The sequence below is a fragment of the Natrix helvetica genome (assembly GCF_964273705.1).
Source record: "Natrix helvetica genome assembly, chromosome: 6".
Taxonomy (NCBI): domain Eukaryota; kingdom Metazoa; phylum Chordata; class Lepidosauria; order Squamata; family Natricidae; genus Natrix; species Natrix helvetica.
The window spans coordinates 36,961,083-36,984,294 of NC_138553.1; the positions used below are offsets into that span (position 1 = coordinate 36,961,083).

Sequence of the window (23,212 nt, forward strand, 5' to 3'; positions counted from 1 at the left end):
AGCACACCTGAATTCCACCCTGCCATCTCCTAATAGGCATTCTTTCAGTTTCTGTCCAAGCTGGGCAAAGTGTACTTTTCTTTGTGCCCCATCTAATCCTCCCCTCCCCCTTCCCCTCTCCTTTCCCTTCTTATCTTTAAGTTGCAACATGTGCATGTTGAAATCAAGTTACAAAGTACCCTTAAATGCTCCTTCTTCTTATCTGAACTATCAGTTCTTGCTTACTACAATGTTTCCATTGTTCCAGGGTGTAATAAAGAGACCCAGAAACAAGCATTTCCCCTTTGTTTTAATCATTGCAATACCAAAGAAACAATAATACAATGAGGGTGGTGGGTGAATTAGTATCAAAGGAGAGATTATAGGAAAGGAGTGTGAAGGCATCTAATGGTCAAATATGTGGAAAAGAGAATGAAAAAAATGGGAGACCAGCAGAAGGGAAGACGTTTTGAAGGACAAGGCAGGTAATGGTTAGTTAGCACATACAGAGACACACACACAAACACACAGGTTTTCCTTCCACTGATGGATGTGAAGGATGAGAAGCAGGGGCACAACCAATCAGGCCTGGTTGTTGTCTGGACTCAAACCCACCCTACTCCTTGACAAATTAGTACAATCTAGACAGGAAATTTTTTAAGTTGCTTCTGAAACAGCCGAGAGCTGTGTGAAGGAAGGCAACTTTTTAAAATCCTGCCTGGAAGTTTGTCAAGGGGCAGGGATGGTGCTGAATCTAGACAATGACCAGTATAGGCTGACTGGTTGTTCCTCTGCATTGTAGAATAACTTTGGATATGAAGAGTAGTCCTTGTTTTCTCCAAAAAGGACATTTAAAAATGTATTCTGCACCTACAGTCTTGCTTCTTTCTGCCAATTTTAAATCTCAGGATGCAAAAGAATGGTAAGAGATAAAAGCAACCCCTTCACTCAGTAGGGACCCTGACCTGAAACCATGAAATGATGCCACGATTTTCCAAAGCGATCTGCCTGTTTCAGGTAGGTTGGGTTGCTGTTCTCTGTGTTGAGTTATCAGATAATTCAAGCTGAGCAGTGTTCTCAGAAATATTCTGTCTGCAAACTGGAGATATATGAATAAAAACATAGTAAAAAATATCTGTAATCTGCAATAGGTACTAAAAGGGCCCCAAAGCTATAATAGGGTATTATGACACAACAGCAAGTACTGATCAACATACTTAGCTTGCAGTCTAATCTAGCTGCCTCTGTGTTTCTTATTTTAAAAGGTTGGACATTTAAAATGAATGGAGAAAATTCTGAACTTTATTAACAAATGCTGTATGCTACAAATAATCCAAAGAGAATGGGTCTACTATTACATGTCATGCTAGAAGTTGCCAATGGGTGGAGAGCATTCAGCAGACACAGCATGTCTTTGGCAGATTATTTTTGCAGTTGGCTATTGCTATTGGCTATCAACTCTTGCTCCTAAGCAAACACAGACCTGCTTCAGACCCAGGAAAAGCTGCAACAAGTTTCTACAATACTCCAGCTGTGATTGGACAAACCTGATCAGGTTTTATTTAATGGATTCCTTTGAGACTGCTACAGTTCAGTGCAGCTTGTGAACTCCTCTTGCAAAAAGAGTAATCCAGTGAACAAAATGTTTTCATAATAAAAGCAAAAGTTATTAAAACCTTCTTTTAGTGGAATTGAATTGTTGTGTAGGGGCATAGTAGCTTAGTGATTAAGATGTTGTGCTTGTTGACCAGAAGGTTGGCAGTTCAAGATTCAAGCATGATAGGGTGGGCTCCCATCCTGCCCCAGCTCCTACCAACCTAATATTTTGAAAGCATGTAAATGCAAGTAGGTAAATAGGTACCACTTCAGTGGGAAAGTAACAATGTTCTGTGTTTCCCGGAGTATAGCCGTGCCATCCACATGACTACGGAAGCATCTTCGGACAACACTGGCTGCCTTGGCTAGGAAACTGAGATGAGCATGAGCCTCTAGAATGGGACAGGACAGGACATCTTTTGGTCTTTTAATTATTGTGTGCCACCAGAGTTGCTTTTGGTAAGATATGCAGTTATAAAAATTAATTAGTTAATAAAAATAGAATATAATTATCCGAAGACAAGTGTAAAATGAGCACTGGAGCATTCCTGGCCAATGCAGTCAGGTCTGCATACTCCATCTTTAATATCTAAACTGGAGACACTGGCTCAAATTCTTTAATTTTTTAAAAATTGAAGTAGCTTAGGGAGATGGTGCGGGAAGCAATCAGAGAAAGGAGAAGGAGGCGGACCAGGTGGCCGCCTTTTTTTCCGATTGTGTCAAGGCGAGCGAACCTCCAGGGAAGATGGCCGCGGTGACTGCGGGGTACGGAGGTCAGTCGCCCTCGGAGGCAAACTGGAGGGAAGAAGTTCAGCGGGGTGAAAGGCTAGAGGGGGGGAGCGAAAAGGGGCGAAATCTTCTCCCTTTCCTTTGCCGCCCGTCTGCCTGAAGCACCTTGGCGTGCCGCGAAGTGACAGGCGTATAAATCCAATAAACAAACAAACAAACAGCGGACTAAAGTCAGTGGGTTCCAGGAATGCGGCGAGGGGAGAGCCGGGCGCTGGGACAGGGGCAGCCCGTCCTTTGCTCACCACAGCACCAGGCCCCCTGGAGGGCCGAGGCGGGCTGGGTGGGGAGGGAAGGCAGGGGAGTGAGGAAAGGAGAGCGGGGGACGAGAAAGGCGGTCTCTACTCCCCACTATGACAGACGGGAGGGGTGGGAGCAACTGGAGCCGGCCTTCCTCCTCCTCCTCCTCCTCCTGAGGCTCCGCCACCGCCGCCACCGCTCTACTATGAGCCGCCGCCGCCGCCACTCCCCTCTCAGTCTGTCACTCGGGACGCGGAGACAAGCCGGAGAGGCGGGATAGGAGGATCGGCGCCTCTTCTTCATGCACCTGGCCGTGGATCCCCCAGCGGGGACAGATAGGCGGCGGCAAAGGCGGCGAGGGAGCAGGGCTGGCGGGGATCGGCTGCTACGGCTAGGAGCGAAAAAGATGCCCGCGGTAGTAGCACCTGCGGTTCGGGTTGGCTCCATCGGTCCTCCGGCCGTCGCCCTGCGGGGGACTGTGGCGAGGGAGCCTGGCTGCCGTCCTTAGGGGCGCCCAGATCGAGGGTTGGCGCCCACACGGGACTGCATGCCTGCTCGGTGCCCCGCGCTGCTGCCATGGGGAGTCCCTTCTGGCCCCTCGTGTTGCTGAGCTGCTCTGCAGGTGGGTGTCTCGGAGCCCGCGGGAATGCCGGGGGTAGCCCTTCTCCTGGCAGGTCTGCTCCTGGCGAAGAAGAGGCGCTTTTAGAAACGGCTCTTCACAGGGGGACGTTGACTCCGGGGTGCTTCTCCCGCACGGTCCCCTCCTCTGCTTGGGACAGTCGCTGAAAAACGTCCCCTGGTCACTCGCAGAGTTCCTCCTTCGACTGAACTCGGAGGAGAGGGGCTTGTATTGTAAGTAAACGAGATAAAATGCGCTGTCTAAACGACGGCAGCGGTTCCGTGAGCTTAGAAGAAAACCATTAAAGGGCTGGAGCTGCGCAAGAGAGAAAGAAGATTTTTAACAATCTATTCCGCAGAGAATATACGGCGTCTTTGCATATGACTTAGCACAGAGGTCTTCAAACTTGGCAACTTTCAGACTTGTGGACTTCAACTCCCAGAATTCCCCAGCCAGGCATGGGGAATTCTGGGAGTTGAAGTCCACAAGTCTGAAAGTTGCCAAGTTTGGGGACCCCTGACTTAAGCATAACCTTGGGAAATGGAATTTTACAATAGAAGAGCATTTTGTTATAATATTGCAGTTTTCCTTCCTCTCTTGAAAAATAGGGGAATAGTGGGTATTCTGTTGTAATGGGTGTTTAGAGAGAGCCAGTTTGGTACAGTGATTAAGGCGCCAGGCTAGAAACTGAGACACCATGAATTCTAGTCCTGTCTTGGGCATAAAGCCATCTGGGTGACCTTTGGCCAGTCACTCTGTCTCAACCCTAGGAAGAAAGCAATGGCAAATCACTTCTGAAAACCCTTGCCAAGAAAACAGCAAGAGTCTAATCAGGTCAACACTTACTCAAAAGCACAAGCCCTGTCCAAAAAAGGTATGCAGAATTGTTGATCTTATTAGTTTATTCAGATGCAACAATATATGCACTTAGTAATAAACAGTATTTCTATAGAAGGTGTACTGTACACCAAACTAAACATATAGCCCTAGATCCTAAATGGCTCTTATTAGTTCCCCTGAATCAACAAGAAATGTGTAATATATCGGAAGAGGAGGAGCCAACGTCGCGACAATACGGATGTGCGGTCTTGATGCTCCGAGACCGCAGCCGATACTTTTGCCACTGGGTGGTCCAATCAGACCTAAACCATCTCGCAGAGACGGTGAACAGGAAGAATATGTCTTGCTGATCTCAGGGACATGGCGAAGTCCCTGATCGATCCAAGAGAAGTTTTTCAAGCCGGTGACAAAAAACCAGCCATTAGGCTGATGAAGTCGGGGCAGCTCCAAAATGGAAGGATACGGAAAGAGTAAGTGTTTCTGGCTGGTGAGGAATTTTTATTGTTTTAAAAGAGACTGCCTATAAAAAAACTTAAAATTAATTTAAATTGGAGAACAGAAGAAATAAATGGCGGAATTAAGTTTGGAATGGTTTTGGACAATGGGTTATCTTACTTTTTAAATGCTATGTTCATGGATGGAATTTATGCAAGCCTTTTAAAACGAATGGATTAAGTTTTCTTCTTCTATTTTTTTTTCTTTTATTACTCTTTGTAACCTATGGACTAAAATTCTCCTCTTTCATTACTGTGGGTGTTCTTCTAACTCATTAAAGAATCGGACTTTTTTTTAACTTTAAATACAAAAAAGAAACAAAAAAAACCAAAGAAAATTGCAACAATAACACTGCTACTTGGAGGCTGGAAGTTTGTGTATTGGAAATGAAACACTCTTAATTTTCTCACTGATTATCCTGGCTTGGCACTCCAAGGTCTCACTGCTTGTTTATAGAGAGTGATAAGAAGAAAAGCATACAGATGTCCCTTTGAAGTATATCTTTAACCAAAGAAAAGTGAAAATAAACCTTTATTGTGAATCTATGCTTAATCTTGTTAAAACCTTCCAAGCTAGAGCAGCAGTGTTTGTTAGCTGGAGATAATGACACAATTTCAACAGCAGAAAGAAACTTTAAGTCTGCAAAAGATATTCCTAGAAATACAGAAATTATCAAACACATTTGAGAGGATAGAGAAGAAGTTGGAAGACTTAGAGCATCTAACAGTAAAATATGATGAAGAAGTTGGAGATGTTTATCAAGTGGAAAAAGTGGTGGTTAGAATCCTAAAAATCGAAGAGAAAAATGACTATAAAGAAATTAAATTTGCTGATATTTATGGTGATTGGTTTGTCTCTGAAAATGGAAAGAGTGGAATATTGAAAGAGGAATTAAATGGAGGGGAACTCTACCCCAGATGGCAAGACACAGAAGAAGAAAAAAACAAAAGAATTTATGGATTTAAAGAGAGAAATTTTATTAGCAACATCATTGATAACCTACCGACAATCAAAGATAAGCTGATTAAGGAAACAAGAAGGGCATCAAAATTACATGAGAGGCTTTATAAGCAGGAGTTGCTAAGAGGAGTCCATACAAATTTGATTAAGGAGATGATTAGAGGACTGATACCACAAATGGCAGAAGATATGAGACTGTTTTGCTACTGGAAAGATCTGTTGATAGATGGAAGAGTATAATTTAAAACTAGTTAAACTTAGTGAAATTTAGTGACAATAGTTATAGTTAAATAAATAATTGATAATGATAATAATGTATAATGTGTAGTGTTATGATAAGTAATAATTGGATATGAATATTGAATGGTACCCAGGAAAGGAAGATTAGAAATCCTTTTGGATTATATATAAAGGTTAATAAAAAAGAATTAAGTTAGATTCAGTTAAGTCTTGATTATTAGGGGGGGAAATGATATGGTACAGGATATAGTCAAATAAAGGAGGGATAATGATAACATATATATGTGTATGGGTACAACATAAGGAAAGTGGATGTAAATTGTAAACAGTGATTTGGAAAGGAGGATTAGGAAATTTTGTTATTAAATATTATGGATGTTTAGCTAGAATAGAACATAAGGATTCAGTGTTATTGGAGGATTTTAAAAATAGTAAATGAAATGCCAATATGTGGTTATGTATTAAATCTTGGTATATTTTATGATGAAGGACATTGAAACAATTATAGTCAAATGAAAATGGAGGTATGGTGATGGTAACATGTATAAATACGGTATCTGAGTTAAAATACTTGAGTTAATATGAATTATGCTTGATGACTGTGGAAGACATGCACGAAAGCCTTTTGTAACCAACTGATACACTTTCTACAGTATGTAAAGAAGGAAGATTTTATGTGTTGTGTTTGTTTTGAAAATTAATAAAAAAATTATTAAACAAAAGAAATGTACAATGTATCATTTAAGTGGAATTAAAGAAAGACTAACTAGCATATCTATGTGGCAATGTAGGATGACAGAATTTACTTACTACAAACACTTCATTCTTTACACATTAAGTAAATAGCACAATTGTTTAAACAGAAGCAGAAAAAAATACTTAAGGTAATTCCAGTAGCAAGATTACAGAGAATTACTTCTTGGAATGTGTATGATAATTGTTTTTCTCTGATTATCATTAGTTGCAATGAACAATTTAGAGATTGTTTGTGATCTATTGACATTCTTTTCATATTGATTTTCCTTCTGAAGATTGAGAATATTTAGGACCATACCTTTGCATTCATGTCCATTCCATGAATACCACATGCTGGCATTTTTACTTTAAATAGTGGAAAACAGCTCATATAGATTTGAGGAATAAAACAAAAATAAGAAAGCTGTTAATGAAACTACATTATTTATATTCAGACCAGGCAACGTAATTTAGAAAAAGTGCAGCAAGAATTAATTAAGGGACTTGGACTACACTGTCCTGAAACTGAAGGAAACATGAAAAGGAAACTCAAACTAATTCCACCTTGGATTTTTCTTTGAGACAAAAATTTGGACAGGTTTTCAAGATTCTGTTAATATACCTTACAACAATAAAGTGTTTCTTCCCCTGTCCTACTTCAAAGGATTGGCATCAATCTGGAAAGCCTGTCCAAATTCTCTCTATTTTCTTTTTGTTTATACTAAACAAAATGAAGGTGGGATTATTCTGAGTTTCTTTTTCATGCTACTTTCTATTTCTGGACGTAATCTCTTGTCAAAGACTCTCCTTAATGGCTTACTCCTTTCTTCCAAGCTTAATGGCTCCTTCATATCTTCCCCAAGATCAGCTCTAAATCCCTTTACAGTACTACCTCATGCAGGGTCTTGTCTGATACTACAGATTTTGGGTTATTATCCTGTATGGTGCCCAGCCTCACAGGACTGTTGTGAGAAAAATAAGACAAAGGAATATAGGTACATCTCATGAAGCCCTTGCATTGAACACAGGATAGAACAAACAAATAAAGTGCAGCTTAACAATAAACTTTGGACTGAGAGAGGAAGGAAAAAAAAGGAGAAATAGAAAAGCAGCAAGTAAAAAAAGGAACTGGTGTCAAAAATGTTTTTTATAATGTGATTTGCTGATTATATTAGATTTTTCTTCTTCTAATTTAAGTTTATTATATAAAATACAGATAGAAGCAAAGATATTAACCTGAATAGAGGAAGGGAATGAGAAAAGGTACAAAGTAAAAAAGCAGTGACTTAGAACTTTTTCAGTACAGTGGAATATAAAACACAGTTACAACCTCAACTTTTTAAATTGTACTATATTTAGTAAGTACTAGCTATTCCTATAACAACAAAATAATCTAATCATCTAAGCATAAGAGCAAAGTTTCAATTTTTTTTGGGTTTTGTTTCAAGCATAAAGTCCAGAAGCAGTTTCCAGGTAGAAACAAAGCTGGATAAGCTCTTTTCTTTAATTAAAGCAAGTTTTGCCATCTCTGCCAGTTTCATCGCTTTCTCCAGCACATCTTCCATTGTGGAAATTGATGTGTATTTCCATTTGTGTGCATATAGGATTCTCGCTACAGTCAACAGATGTAGCAACAAAGTTCCATTCTTTTTCAAGTTATTCATCCAAAGTCCTGAAAGAAAAAGTTTCAATTTTATATTTGTTTTAAGAATTTTCCAAATTAAGAGATAGAACAACTGGCTTTTGTTTCCTTTTTTAACACTATGGCCCTATGAGCACCTTATCAGGAGACACAAAAACCTTATTGGCATAAAATTCACAAGATTCTTGGCAAAATAATTGCCTCATGTTTTTATGAGGTGCACTTTACTCCATCTAAGAGTATCTTGTACTGTTGAAGAAGACCATGGTTTAGGAATCCAATTCTTTCTTGACAACACAATTTTCATAGCCACTTGTTCACCTGCAAGATTTTCTTTCCTTTATTGTTCCTTGACTATGTATGGAAGGGTGATGAAAACACTTACTACAATCCATATAGCTTCATCTGTTTACCCTAGTTTTATAATTTCTTACAAAGCTCTTTTAGCAAGATTGAACCACACATGGATAAACAGGAATGGATAATGATCAGATTGATGAGTCTTGGTAATCTTCCCTTCATATTCTGAATTTGTGCACCAACATGGAGTTCTCCTCACTATGGCTCCTTATATCTAGCATACTAGAGATTTTTTTCACCTCTACCATCACTGCTCTTCTTTCCACCTCAAGGGAAGTTTCAGTTGGGTTTCTTGGTTTTGTTGACCAGAGCTGAAGAGGTTAGAATAATAGAACTTTCTCAGGTAAATGGTGCTTGGCTTCCATGTTTACATTCTTTGATCAACTCCTTGATGTGGAGGACCACCATGTTCAACCCATCGTTCTTGTCACAATCCTCCAAATACTCATCCCTCCACTGAAGTGCTTTCTTCCTTCTTGTGCCGCCTCCTTATTGACCCTGTCTCTGGATGACTTCCTGTGCCCTTCTCCTTAAAGGCCTCATTCTAATTAGTCTTTGTGGAAAGCTGTTTGTGCAGTATTGCTGTGATTGTCACGATCCCTGATGTGTATAAAAAAGAATGGCTAGTTTCCAGTTCTTTCACCCTTTTCTTCCGCAAGGAGAAATGCTAGTGTTTGCCACAAAAGTAATTAGCATAATTTCCTGGTAAACACAGCACACAGCTTCCAAGTTCCCATTGCTCCATTGATGCCACTGATACCATCCTTTTGACAATATCTCAAGCCAGTTTCTTTCTCTCCTGCTAAATTCTCTGCCAAAGCTCTCCTATTCCTGTTTGCTCTCCTAATTTCTTCCTTTGGTTGTAAACTCCCCACCGTCTATTTTTCTGAAGAGTGTTGGCCAAGACTCATGAAGCAAGCATAAGTCTAATTTTGCATGTTTTCAGTATTTTATCTAATCCTGTATGGATTAGACATTTGAGTTTAAAAGGCAAGGCAAGCTTTTCCAAAAAGGATTGCATGTGTATCAGATTGCATGCAGATGTATTTTAACTCACAGGATATACATAACTTTACTTATGTTCTCTAAGATAATTTTTTTTAATGCTTCAGATTTTTCCTTCACTAGATTGCAAAAAAATGGAATAGATCAAGTTTCTATCCAAAGATACTTTTTCAAAAAGCAACAGGACTTTGTTTTTTTCTTGAAGACATTTCACTTCTCTTCTTGGATGAGAAGCAAAACATCTTCACGGAAAAAACAAAAAAACTCCAGCTGCCTTTAGGACAACCATGGATAACTGAAAATCTCCATAGACATCAAATTACTATGGTAAACCTGATTATATAGCAGGTAAAGGTCCTATGTAGCATAATGAAAGTGAAGAATTTAACAGCCAGCATGTTAACTGAGGCAATTTATGGCAATTGTAACTGATACCTGAAAATATTTGCTTACTTCTCAGGAGAACTATATAGATTAGTTAATGTTTGTACAGCACTTTGAAAAGAGTTGGATATTATAATGTGACCTTTACCAGTGTACTTATTTATTTTTGTAGGCATAAGTGTGCTGTCTGAATCTAAGATAGCACAACTTTTTCTTTTCAAAGTAAAAATCAACCTTCATTCTAAACATGTTTTTTTCTAAGAAATAAGTACAATTTATTGCAAATGAACATTCCTTTGTCTAAGCAAAGAGTGATAGGATGAATAGAGCAGAAGAATAAATGGCTGGAGTAGACAGCCTCTGAAAATAGAATACATACCAGGGACGTGCAGTCAGGGGAGGCAGGGGAGGCTGAGCCTCACCGCTCTCATCATGAAAATAAAAAAAAGGGAAAAGGCGCTGAAGAGCCTTCTGCATATGTGGTCCGGGAATGGGACCACGTGTGCAGGAGGCTCCTCTAGCCTCAGCCTCCCTCCTGCACACGTGGTCCCATTCCCCACCTTCCTGAGTCAATGAAGGGGACCACGGAGCGTGAGCCGTGGTCCCGTGGAGCGCACTCCGTGGTTCCCTTCCTGTTGACTCAGGAGTCAGGAAGGCGGGGAATGGGACCACGTGTGCAGGAGGCTGAGGCAGCTTCAGCCTCCTGCACACGTGGTCCCATTCCCCGCCTTCCTGAGTCAACATGAAGGGGACCGCAGCTCGCGCTGATGACGTCACCAGCCTCACCAGCCATAAACCTCACCACATGTCACTGATACATACAGTACATTTTGTTTACTATTGATCTTACTCTCCTATTTTAAATTTGTTTTAACTGAGTGCTTATGTAAACAGAAAGATTTGAAATACAATTCATGAGTCAAAAAGAAAAGAAAAAGGGATACCTTAGGCCAGGGGTGTCCAAACTTGGGAACTTTAAGACTTGTGGACTTCAACTCCCAGAATTCCCCAGCCAGCATGGCTGGCTGGGGAATTCTAGGAGTTGAAGTCCACAAGTCTTAAAGTTCCCAAGTTTGGACACCCCTGCCTTAGGCATAAAACAGACAATACTATTATTCTCTATGTATTCTTGACATTAATAATGATCTTCCACTTAATAATTTTTAGTAATTTCTTGATAATGTGCAGTATATCATTTTGTAATGTTTAGACTTGCACAAGAACTCAAGTAGTTGCTTTATACTGAGCCAGTCATCCACTCTTCCCCAAATAATTGTCACTGACTGGCAGGGATCCTTCAAGGTTTCTGGCAGAAAAGTTTTGTACTTGGTGGTGTTAATATTTGAACGTGAAAGATATGTGCTGTACAACTGAACAATAATATTCCTGTAAATAAAGACCTGCCTGGAATTAATTTAGTTACAATGAAATTGAATATTTCAAGAGTTTTGTACACATTTATTTCTTAGTAAAAGCATTTGATATAAATGGTCAATATTTTTAACAAAAATTATCACAATATTCCTTGTGTCCCAAAACAGACTTATAAAATAGTTGAGTATTATTATCTATCTAGATATACAATGGAGCTGTTCTGAGATTGGGATTATAATGGATCCATTGTTTATTTAACTATGCTTTCTTATTTTGTATGCATTGGATACATATGAGGAGTTTCATTTGGGCCTTTTTTTTCTTATTTAGGATTGAGTAGTATTCTTGGAACTGGGTCTCGTTGTGAGAAGGCATGCAATCCTCAAATGGGAAACCTAGGTCATGGACGTAAATTGTGGACAGATACAACATGTGGATACAACTCCACAGAATTATACTGTTCTTACAGTGAAAATACAGACCTCCTATGCATGCGGCCTAAATGTAGCAAATGCAACTCTATGAACACACATCTGGCTCATCTAGCTTCTGCTATGGTTGATTCATCTTTTAGATTACCACACACATGGTGGCAATCAGCACAAGGAGTAGAGAGGGAGAAGATCCAACTCAATTTGGAAACTGAATTTTATTTCACTCATTTAATCATGATATTCAAGTCACCAAGACCAGCAGCCATGGTCCTAGAGCGATCTCAGGATTTTGGAAAAACTTGGAAGCCTTATAAGTATTTTTCCATCAACTGCTCAGCAGCCTTTGGGTTGGATGATGACGTAACTAAGAAAGAGGCACTTTGCACTTCAAGATACTCCAGCCATTTCCCCTGCACTGGAGGAGAGGTGAGTTCACTAAGATATCCATGACAATAAACAATTTCAATGTTGTTTGAAAACTGTAAAGTCCTCCACTTTCTATTTCTAAAAGGTAAAGAAGTTCTCAGTCTAGCCTACAATACTAATATTACCGGGAAGTGCCCCATCCAATTATTAAGCAGGTGCAACTCTGATGAACTTCCAAATGCCAGACAAAATTGGCCAGATGCTGCCACTTGCATCTGAAACCTTATTTTTAAGTACTATGTTTAAAAGGAATATGAGTTGTTATTATAATAAATGGAAAGATAAAATATAAAGATTGTTCATTTGTATTTCTAGGCATAATATTGCTTGCTTAAAGCCTGGTGAACTTTGTTTTCTTTGTCTGTGGCTGGGTATTTTATTATCATTCTTTGCAAGTGACACTCATTCTCTTTAAATGTTGAGAAAATTGTTATAATAGAAAACCAACCTATTATAGGTATGTAGAGTGTACTTATTACATTCTTCATCTCACACCCTGAATGCCTGACATCAGCCAGCTTCTGACATATCCTTCTGGGATTTCCTGCCATTTTATTCCTCTTTTTTGTCAGGAAGTCATACTAAAGAAATTAACCGTCTAATGCAGCAGTAGGCTCACTCTTAGTAGGAAAACTGACCAAAACAGGTTGGTAGATGTAAGTTTATTTTATTTATTAAAGTTGTTTGCCACTCATCCCAGTTAATGAATATATCCTTATTATGCTAATTATGTGTGGCTCTATTTGATCTGAAGTTCTTTTGACTGTTCTATAGTATTGCCTCACAAAAAGCAAGTGACCTCATGTAGCAGATTTCGAGAAGAAGGAAATACAAGACTTTCCTCTGTACTCATACTTTTTATAAACTGAGATCAAGTTGTTTAGTATAGGCTGGATAATCACACCTAAGCTCAAGAATTAGTAACTGGAAGAAGTAAAATATCTTTAGTCTCAATAAAAGCAGGCATACACGCTTTGGAATGCAAAGATTGGTTAGGAAAAGTAGTGATCAGTTTCAGAAGCCTAAACAGGAGAATTAAAGACCAAAAGCTCTTTACTTCTTTCCATGAAAACCAAAAATGAAATGTAAAATTGTCAAATAATTATGCTAATAAAGTTAGCAATATACATTGCACCAGTCCATATTTTGTGTGGAAGCATGTGTGTTTCTTGATGCTCCATCTTTGTGTGTGTATGTATGTGTGTGTGTGTGTGTATGTATGTATGTATGTATGTATGTATGTATATGTATATATATATATATATATATATATATATATATATATATATATATATATATATATATAGTTAATATTGTGTAAGTGCATACCCTTATGTGTGTGTTTCATTGCCAAATACACACAAACATATGTGCATATATGCACACAAACACACAAAGAATATCTGTTCGCTCACAAGAGAAAAGGTGATTGTCCATTGCTTTCCTGGAAGAGAAAAGGTAGGCAAACACAAAGCAAGAGAATTGTTCAATGGAAGACGTAGTACCTTGCTGTCGAAGCTGAATATAATTAAGCTAGTCCTTGGATTGTAACAGCAATTGGAGCAGAATTTCCATCACTAAGTGATGTGGTTGTAAAATACAATGTCATAGGACCACATTGTTTAGTGACACCAATCCTAGCAGTCCCAGTTGCCATTGTAACCCCCAGGACACAGGTTATTAAGTGAGAATTCATGCAACTATGAGTGCAAGACCAGAACAGCTTAAAGAGCAAGTGTGGATATGAATAACTAAACCCATAACTGTCTATGTCCCATTGCACCTTATAATCAGGAGGTTGTGAAATGCGAAAAAGTCAGTGCCATTGAAGATTCACTTCTAATAGTTTAGTTTCCCTACTCCTAATGTCCTGCATGCATTGTTTGCATTCACTGCACTTGGGAAAGGCAAGAGATGCCCTTGAAGAACATCTGTTGGCTTCTGGGCCATTGCAGGTGTGGGAGCAGAAGAAGCAGGAAGCAGGGACTAAACATCTAATTTAGAGGTTTTCAACTTTAAAATATTCAAGATGACTTACTTTTTATATTTTCCCATGTGCTGTTCATAAGCTGCCAGAGTAATTGAGAAAACTTTCCTCCTCCTCCTCCTCCTCCTCCTCCTCCTCCTCCTCCTCCTCCTCCTCCTCCTCCTTTTTCATTTGTTTTCTATGGCTATGGGCCTCAAAAGCAGAAAATGACTTGAGCCTCCCAGGATTTCTCAAGGGTCCAATGGCAACCAGCAAAAATGACCTAAAAAGATGAAAATACATTAAACACTCCAGATGAAATTAGTAAAAAGTCTTAGACAGCTACCTTCAGCTTCTCTATATGTGGTCATAAAGCCCCAAGGAAGTCTTAATTTAATTTATGTCTTCTCCAATTATTTTACTGTCTGATTAGTTGCTGGTATCTTCCCATTGAGCAGTTATGAAATAATAGATAAAGGAATGCATATTTCCCTCCCTGAACTGAGAAGTTTCAGTGACTGCTTTTGTATGTTACTGTGAGGTATATGTATATGATGCATGCATTCATATATTCATGTATGAACTTCTACTTGCATATTCTATAGCTCCTCAGTTATCAACCAGAGATGTGTTGCTCCCATTCAGCCCAGTTTGGCCAAACTGGTAGTGGCAGCAGCGGGAGGCTTCACCCACAGAGAGAGAGGGGGGAGGGAGGGAGGGAGGGAGGGAGGGAGGGAGGGAGGGAGGGGGGAGAGAGAGAGAGAAAGAGAGAGAGAGAACGCTCATGAGAGAACCGGTAGTAAAACCGGTACAAACCCATCACTGTTATCAACCATTTCTTCATAAATGTTCTTATTAGCTAGAAAAATACTTATCCAGTTATTAAAACAACTACAACAGTGTAGGTTTGTTACAGCCTCAGTATGTTAACAAATATTTTCTAAAATAAAATGTGCCAGTTTAGAATTGCCTCATTTTTTAAAGGTTTAAATGCACATTATTAATTATGAAACATATGAGTGAATATATGCAAAGAATATGTACTTCCAGAAGTCACCCAAGGCTTGTAACTGATCCCAGATATCTACCAGGAATTATGTTGGGCAGCAGCAATATAACAGTATGCTATTGGCAGATGGGTATCAGAAGGCAATAGAAAAGTTCTATTTAGAAGAACTAGAAAATGAAGTCAGATCAGCATTCCAGTCATTACCAAGCTACAAGATACAGGAATTGGTGGAACATCTATAGAATTACGGCAAGCAACCAAAAAGTAGCTAGCTAACATATCTGGAGAAGAACAGTAAGTCTGCTCACATACCAGTGTCAAAGAAAGGACACCATTTTAACAAAGTGTTCAAACTAACACACTATTTCACATGCTAGCAAAATAATGATTAGGATCATGCTGATATGGAAAGGGAGGTGCCAGATGTTTAAATTCTTTGAAAGAAAAATAAGGAATATTATTGTTGATGCTTGTTGGATAATTAAGAAGTCAGTATCTGCTTTATTAATTATAGAAAAGCCTTAAATTATATCAACTAGGTCAAGCTGTGGAATATTCTTATGAAAATGAGAATCACAAAATGTAATTCATTTTCTTCATGAAAAATCTATATAAACTGGATGGAAGCCACAATCAGGACTGAATAGGCAAAAAAAAAATCTATTGAAAGATCTGAAGGGCCTTACTATTAAAGCATTTTGTAAGTGGAATGTATTAGTTTATTCCATAGTGTATGAAAGATACTAATTCAAAAAATCTTTCTGTATTCACAATGCTACTTTCTGTACTCACATTGCTAACCTACAAGCACAATATTGATGATGATTTTGCAGGCCTTTGCTTTTTGTACATATGTAATGCTCAATGATAGGAGATTGTTCTGTGAGTCTTCTGATTATTTTGTATCCTACCTAGAAAGTAAAGTTGCTCATTCAATCCCTTACTCTTTGGCTTAGTTTTGGGATGAAATTCATTTTTTTAAAAAATTGACAAATATCCACTCATAATGAAGGCATGCTGACTTTAGGAACATAATTCTTTGGATAAAGAAGGAAAGTTGTCTGAGGAAGATTTATATGTCCCCGTTTAAGGTCAAAAACCTTCAAAGTTCAAGGTAGAAGGAATGGTTTTTATTTTAGAAAAACCTCTTCTGAAATACATTGAAATATTTATAGAAAATAACTGTAAGATTAAATAACTAATTAAAAGGAATGTATCTACAAATAACTGGGACCCTCCTATTCTGTTCTCAATGAAATTTTTATCAACATTTGTCAAGAGAAAAAATTCCAATAGCATAACATCCAGACCCAGTAATTTTGAAATAGATAAGAAATCTGGCATTTGTTCATGCAGTATCTGGGCAACTGGAAATATGCTGGTAAAGATAGAATATAACAACAAATAGCCTATATGGGTGTTTATAGTTCCTCAGCATGGAAATATTTTACCTTGCAATGTGATTTATTTATCAATTTTTCTTAGTACCTTTAATCTAGTTTATGCATAGCGGGTTATAAATAGCACTAAATAAGTTTATAAACCTGTAAAATAAGCATATGCATGTAAGAAATGGGATGTATTTCTATAATACTGACAGACACTTGCAATTCTGTTTATGACTTAGAAGAAGAACAACAAAAATGTATTAACACCAGCAGTCATCTGTCTGGAAATATCCCAGGTCAACTAATCCATTTAATCAACTAATGAGATTAAATGGATTCTAAATAAACTACATATAAATATTTAAAACAAATTTCATAAAATCTAGATGTGGCTAATTAAGCCATTAAGTTTGATCTTCTGCCTAGTGCAGGGATCCAAATTAAAGCAGATCAATCAAACTGGGCTTGCCATTTGAAGCAGATTCAGCTGGAATCTTTTTTATAATCCATTAGTTCTTGTTCTGGACTTCAGAATGATGGAGAATCAAATTTAACCTTCTGTATGTTATTGTTCTACTATTTAGAATGGTGTAATTACCTCCAACACACATCATCTCCTTCTCTCATGGCTAAACATTCCCAGTTCCTTCAGTATAATTTCATGGGTCTTAAATTTCTACTTCTTAATTATCCCTTTTTAATAAACTTTTTTCTAAGACAGTATGAGTGTATCTGAATTTTTCTGAAAGTGTATTGTATTGTATTGCATTTAGTATTGTAAATGGTATGATAAATACCATTTATATGGTAAAAGAAATATCTAAAAATTGTTAAGAGTCCAAAAATTCTGACACAAAAGAAAATTTTACTTTAAAGGTTCTTGTTTTGTAAGCTTGTGTATGTATGCATTTTGATGCTTTATTTAATTTTTTATATATAAATGTAACCTTTCTCTCTGTCTCCTTCTTTCCTTCTCTCACTCTCTCTCTCTCTATGAACTTTGTGTACACAGACATGCACACAAATATATGCCCACGAAAGACTCAACCATAAGAAGAATAGAGATTGAAAGTCCCTTTCCTGGAAAAGAAGGGAGGTAGACTACATCAGTACAAGAATTGCCCAATAGAAGACTGTGGTAGCCTGCAGTCCAGACTAAATAACTTGGAAATTGCAAACAAAACGTATTTTGTTTAAACTAAAACCATTTTAGACTTAAGCAGTCATAAGCACACAAAAAAAAAGCCGTTTGAAACAAGAAGTACAGATATGATGCATGTGCCAAATAACCATTGTTTATGGCAAGCCTTTTTGGAAGTGTGGGATTTATAATTCAAAACAGCTGGAAGGCATCGGGGATCTTTAGGACTTTCTGTTTTAGGAATTTCCTGATTATATGATGAAGGAGGGCTAAGAGAAGTTTATGCCACCATAGACTTGAAAGATCCATTTTTTTAGCCATGGCATTGAGCTCTAAGTCAGGAGTGTCCAAACTTGGCAACTTTAAGACTTATGGACTTCAACTCCCAGAATTCCCCAGCCAGCTCTGCTTGGACACCCCTGCTCTAAGTAGTTCAGCTTAGAACTCCCGCAAAAAAATCAGGAAACACCCAATTAATGGGCTAAAAACATGAAGACAATTCTTGATCTACTGCATATGGCAAAATCGCCTTTGAAGTCGGGCTGTGCACATTTTACATTTAACTTTAAATACTTAGCCTGACTTGCTTCCAATACGTATATATTTTATTGTCATCAATTATTATTTTTTATTATTTTATTATTATTTTTTTTAATGAAAATTAAAAGCAACAGCCTCTTCTAGACATTTACTTTGGAAAGTCTTCCTTTTTGTGCCTAAGTTCCTTTCCTTCCTCACTAACAGTTCCTATAACTATATCTAGGAGCAAGCTGCAGATTTCCTACAACCATCTCTCTTTCACCCAGGAAAGATTGCTTTGAAGTTTTATATCATTCTATAAATAGAGCTCAGTTGGCCTGATACAATTTCCCATTTCTGATTTTCATTTTATAAAATATACAGGAATATTGCCTTTAAATATACATTCTACTACAGCCAGCAATTATTGGGAAAGCTGTTTGTATTTTAAAAAGCATGAGGTTGAAACAAGCAGGTGGTCCTTAAAATGACAACACTGATAGTAGAAAGAAAACTTTATATGAGTATACAGACCAGAACAGAAATAATGCCTAGAAAATAGTTAATTATGTTAAATAGTAATATATCTTTAAGTTTTTGTGAGACTGTTAAAAAGAACTCTTCTGCCAACCTAGCAGTTCAAAAGCACGTAAAAAATGAGAGTAGAAAAATAGGAACCACCTTTGGTGGGAAGGTAACAGCATTCTGTGTGCCTTCAGCATTTAGTCATGCCTGCCACATGACCATGGAGACGTCTTCAGAAAGCATTGGCTCTTCAGCTTTGAAACGGAGATGAGTATTGCCCCCTAGAGTCAGGAACGACTAGCACAGCGATGGCGAACCTTTTTTGGCTCGTGTGCCATAAGTGGAGGGAGCGCAGGGGGGTCGTGTGCGGGCGTGCCACACCCATAATGCAATGCGCGGGCCCCAGTGCGCATGCACGCACTACAGGCACTCCCCCTCCCATTTTTACATGCTTTTTTCACCCTCCCCAGGCTCCAGAGGCTTTATAGGAGCCTGGGGAGGGCGAAAACAGCCTCCCCCGGACGCCCTCAGGAGGCATCAGCAAAGCTTCCGGACAGTCCCTGAAGCCTTCAGAGCGCTCCGAAGGCTTCAGGGACCGTCCAGAGGCTTCCCTGACGCCCTCGGAGCGCTCAAAACGACCCTCTGAGCAAACCGGAAGTCACTTCCTGTTTGCTCAGAGTGTCGTTTTAAGCGTTCCGAAGGCTTCAGGGACCGTCCGGAGGCTTTCCTAACACCTTCGGAGCGCTCAAAACGACCCTCTGAGCAAACCGGAAGTCATTTCCGGTTTGCTTGGAAGATCGTTTTGAGCGCTCCGAAGGCTTCAGGGACTGTCTGGAGGCTTCCCTGACGCCTCCGGAGGGCTTCCGGGGGGCGGGGGAGGCTGTTTTCGCCCTCCCCAGGCTCCTATAAAGCCTTTGGAGCCTGGGGAGGGCGAAAAATGGCTTTAAAAAAGGGTGAACTCAGCTGGCCAGCGCACGCATGCGCGCTAGCCAGCTGACAGGACAGCGCCTCGTGTGCCCTGACAAATGGCTATGCGTGCCACCTGTGGCACGCGTGCCACAGGTTCGCCATCACTGGACTAGCACATATGTGCGAGGGGAACCTTTACCTAAAAAAACCCTGTTCTCTTATCTTTAAAATTACTGTAAATAAATTAGCCAAGTTTTATGTATCAAAGATGGGTAGATTTTAATTTTGTTTTATCTTTATCTTTATCTTTTTATCGTTGGGGGTACAGAAAATATTGGTCAGTTCAGGCATATTTTGCCTTGTCGGGCCACAAGCACAGCCAAAACTCAGATTTACTACAATGATGTTCATGCTATTCTATGTATATAAGATACAAACTTGAAACTAATTTGCAAGGCACTGTTTTGTTGTCTGCACCTCACTAAGTAGGAGGTATTGGCAGTGTACTGACACACACTCAGGAGGCTGTTATTTTCATTGCCTGAAATAACAGCAATCCCATTGCTGAAAGCAAAAAAATAATAGATAATTGCTTAGCAAAACACCCAGGTAGTGAGGATAAAAGGGAGCAATACTGGACTTTTCAGAAAAGGCAATAATAAATCAATAGCTTTTCAACACCCAGCGTATTTTGTAGCTCCAGGCAAGCAATGTGGAAAATGGGCAGGCAGTGTTGGTGATAGAGACAGGCCCCCTAATCTTGAATTAATTGTTATTTTGTGGGGTCTCTGAGAAGGAAGAGCTATGCTGTAAGAAACTATATATTCTTCCCAAGCAGGAACAAGGTACTTCCATTCCTTTTTTGATGCTAAACTTGATGCCTTATAGTAATCTTAATTGTGTGTTTTAATATATTTTCTAGTTTGATTAGCATGGAAAAGTCTGAACAGAATTCTGCCAAATGCTACAAATTATTTTTATTACTAAAATGAAGTCACAAAATAATGAATAAGTGCTCTTTTGCCTTTATAAATGGTGATTGCTACTACCCTTTCATTTATAAAATGCAGATAATAGAGATTAATAAAACTAGGAACAATATGAATTACTGTATGTATCAATGTTATTTTTTCCCATAAAAATCTGCTTTTTAAAAATAAACTATGCAGAAAGAACGAAGAAACATACAATGCAGATTATTTTTAATTAAAGGAAACATGATTTCCCCACATTTAGCAAAAAAAGAAATTGTATAAAATTCTACTATGTTCCAAACTATTTTATTATTTATTTATTTATTTGCTTGCTTGTTTGTTTGTTTATTTATTGAATTTATTTGCCACTATCTTGCAGTTTGAGACAATTCTAATTTCTTTTATATATTAAGACATGCTGTGTGTCCCATAGTTGCTAAAAATCCATTGTAGTTGGGAACATATGTCACTGAAATAGAACTGACTTGTACACAGGTTTGGGAGCTGCGATTTTTCACACCTGTTTAATTCAATCTTTATTTGGTTAAGTATAGAAACATATGTATTAGGGACCAGATTCTGAAATTTGTTACCATTTATTCAATCACCAGCCAATGATTCAGCATTTTTACTCAGGTCCAACACAACCCATGAGCATCGTTTTCCCAGTGCATTTCTCACTCTTGTTTCTTTGTCCCTTGGTATCTGAAGAGACACAGTAGTAGTAGCATTCTTTACAACATACAGCATATCTCATTTCAATGCACCCAAAAGAAAATATTTGATTTACAAATCGGCACACTGACATGTACCAAACAGACTATTTTTATTATTATTTTATATGATAAAAACACTTAGATATGTTCTAAAGTCATGCTTGCTGGCATTCAAATATCCAATTGGGTTTGTCTCTGTCACATTGGCCATTGCCAAATTTGGCATGCTGACAGAATAGACAAAAGCAGGCTGCATTCATTCTGTTCAGAAATGTAAATGATCTAAATCCTTTATTTTCTCTTTCAACCCCTTCCCACCCTAAGTGGCCCCAGTTTTAAGGAAAGTTTGGTAGTTCAAAAGGAAGCCAATACTGGGTCAACAAAGAATCTTGATAAAAAAAGTGATTAGATCTTGGAATCAACACCGTATCTCTACAGTAGTTAGAAGATGAAACAATCTGACAATTCAGTGTGGTGGTAAAATCAGAAACCCAACTAAATCATTCCATTACAAAGGCTTTGGACAAGGGTTGCATCAGTTTTGTATGTCAATTTGTACATCACCTTATTATTTAAAAAAGGGATTTAAATAACACAAGGGGGTTCCCTCACTTGCTCCACCAAATATGTATTGGCCGTGGGTAATGAGAATAAACTAATTTATGGTTTTTAAAATAAGATGTGCTGAATTTTTTATTTATTTATATTTCTATATATATTTATATTTATCTACTTATTTCGTCAAAGTTTCCTGGAACCACCTTATCTAACCTAAAATATCTTTTCCATAGAACCCTTGTGATTACTTCTTCCATTATAGGCGAAGTTGTGGCAGAATATTGGGGTGGAGTCAAGAGAGGAATCAACCTGAATCTCTATATAGCCACAAATGAACTAAATCCAATCCCTCCTTGAAGTCTGTTAATCCTTATCCACCGCCAAAATAATGCTAAACATTCATTGAGTACATTTCTGTGCATAAGCATAAGCAATAAATTAGTGTTATTGGAACTTCATATGTGGTCCTGGTCTTTTGTATCTGACAGCCATACCTGGTTTCGGTGACTTACAGTACTGATTACAATTTATCATATACTATAGATAAGAAAGAAAGAGCCAGTGGTTAGGCTCAATTTGTATTGATCATCTGTGGAAAATTAAAACAGAAGTTGCAACCAGATTCAGAAAAACATAATGGCATGACATAAGTATTTTGAGGTTTCAAAGTATGTTTGGTTGCATAACTTATTTATGTGGTTTGGTTTCTTTAATTCACAAGGCCACCTGCCTCAAACAAGCAGATCTGGGTAGCTAGCAAAAACAAAAACAACAAAAAACAGCAGAAAACACACACAAACAAAATTCAAAATATCAATCAGCTGCTGTGATTTTAAAAAAACTGACAGGGAGGGAGGGAGAGGGAATCGTCAATACAACAATTTCAATATAATTATTTCACTGAAATAATTTAGTGCTCAGGCTCCAACTGAATCCCATATCTTGAACATAACCACATTTTCAGAGCCTTCAATGTCAGAGACAATCTGATCTCTTGGGGTGATGGATGTAGAATGATATTCTCTAGAAAAGGTGGTGCAACAGATAAGTCTTTCTTCCTGGGTTCCGCCAGACAACAGCCTTCAATGGACACGTAACATGCTTCTCCTACTGCAGCTTAATACAGAATACATATACTCAGATGAAGTTGAGATATTATTGGAACGTATTTGTTATATCCTTACTTCAGAAACAGAGATTATGATGGCAAAATAATTGTTATAGATGAAAAGGTTGTATTTAAATTTCACATTTATAGTGTACATTGAAACTAAACTAAAGCAGCATTAGTCAGCAGTAATTTAGGTGATCATATTTCTTTCCCCCCATGGATCTAGATCTTACGTGTTTCATGATTAACATAGATACAAATGTGTGGTTCTTAAGGAATCA

The 23,212-nt window shown here is 38.2% G+C and overlaps 1 protein-coding gene across 4 annotated transcripts in view; it reads left to right on the top strand.

Moving 5' to 3' along the window:
• Positions 1-2,776: 2,776 nt before the first annotated feature.
• NTN4 (netrin 4) overlaps positions 2,777-23,212 on the top strand; it is a 37,723-nt gene continuing 17,287 nt past the window's right edge. For 3 of the 4 annotated variants that reach the window (XR_014175820.1, XR_014175821.1, XM_081958572.1), the window contains exons 1-2: positions 2,777-3,223; positions 11,586-12,115. Coding sequence is in view for 2 of the 4 variants with exons in the window: in XM_081958572.1 (XP_081814698.1) it covers positions 3,178-3,223; positions 11,586-12,115 (576 nt within the window). In the remaining 2 variants the exon portion in view is untranslated. The remainder of the gene's footprint in view (positions 3,224-11,585; positions 12,116-23,212) is intronic. The other variant, XM_081958571.1, reaches the window with a different exon arrangement.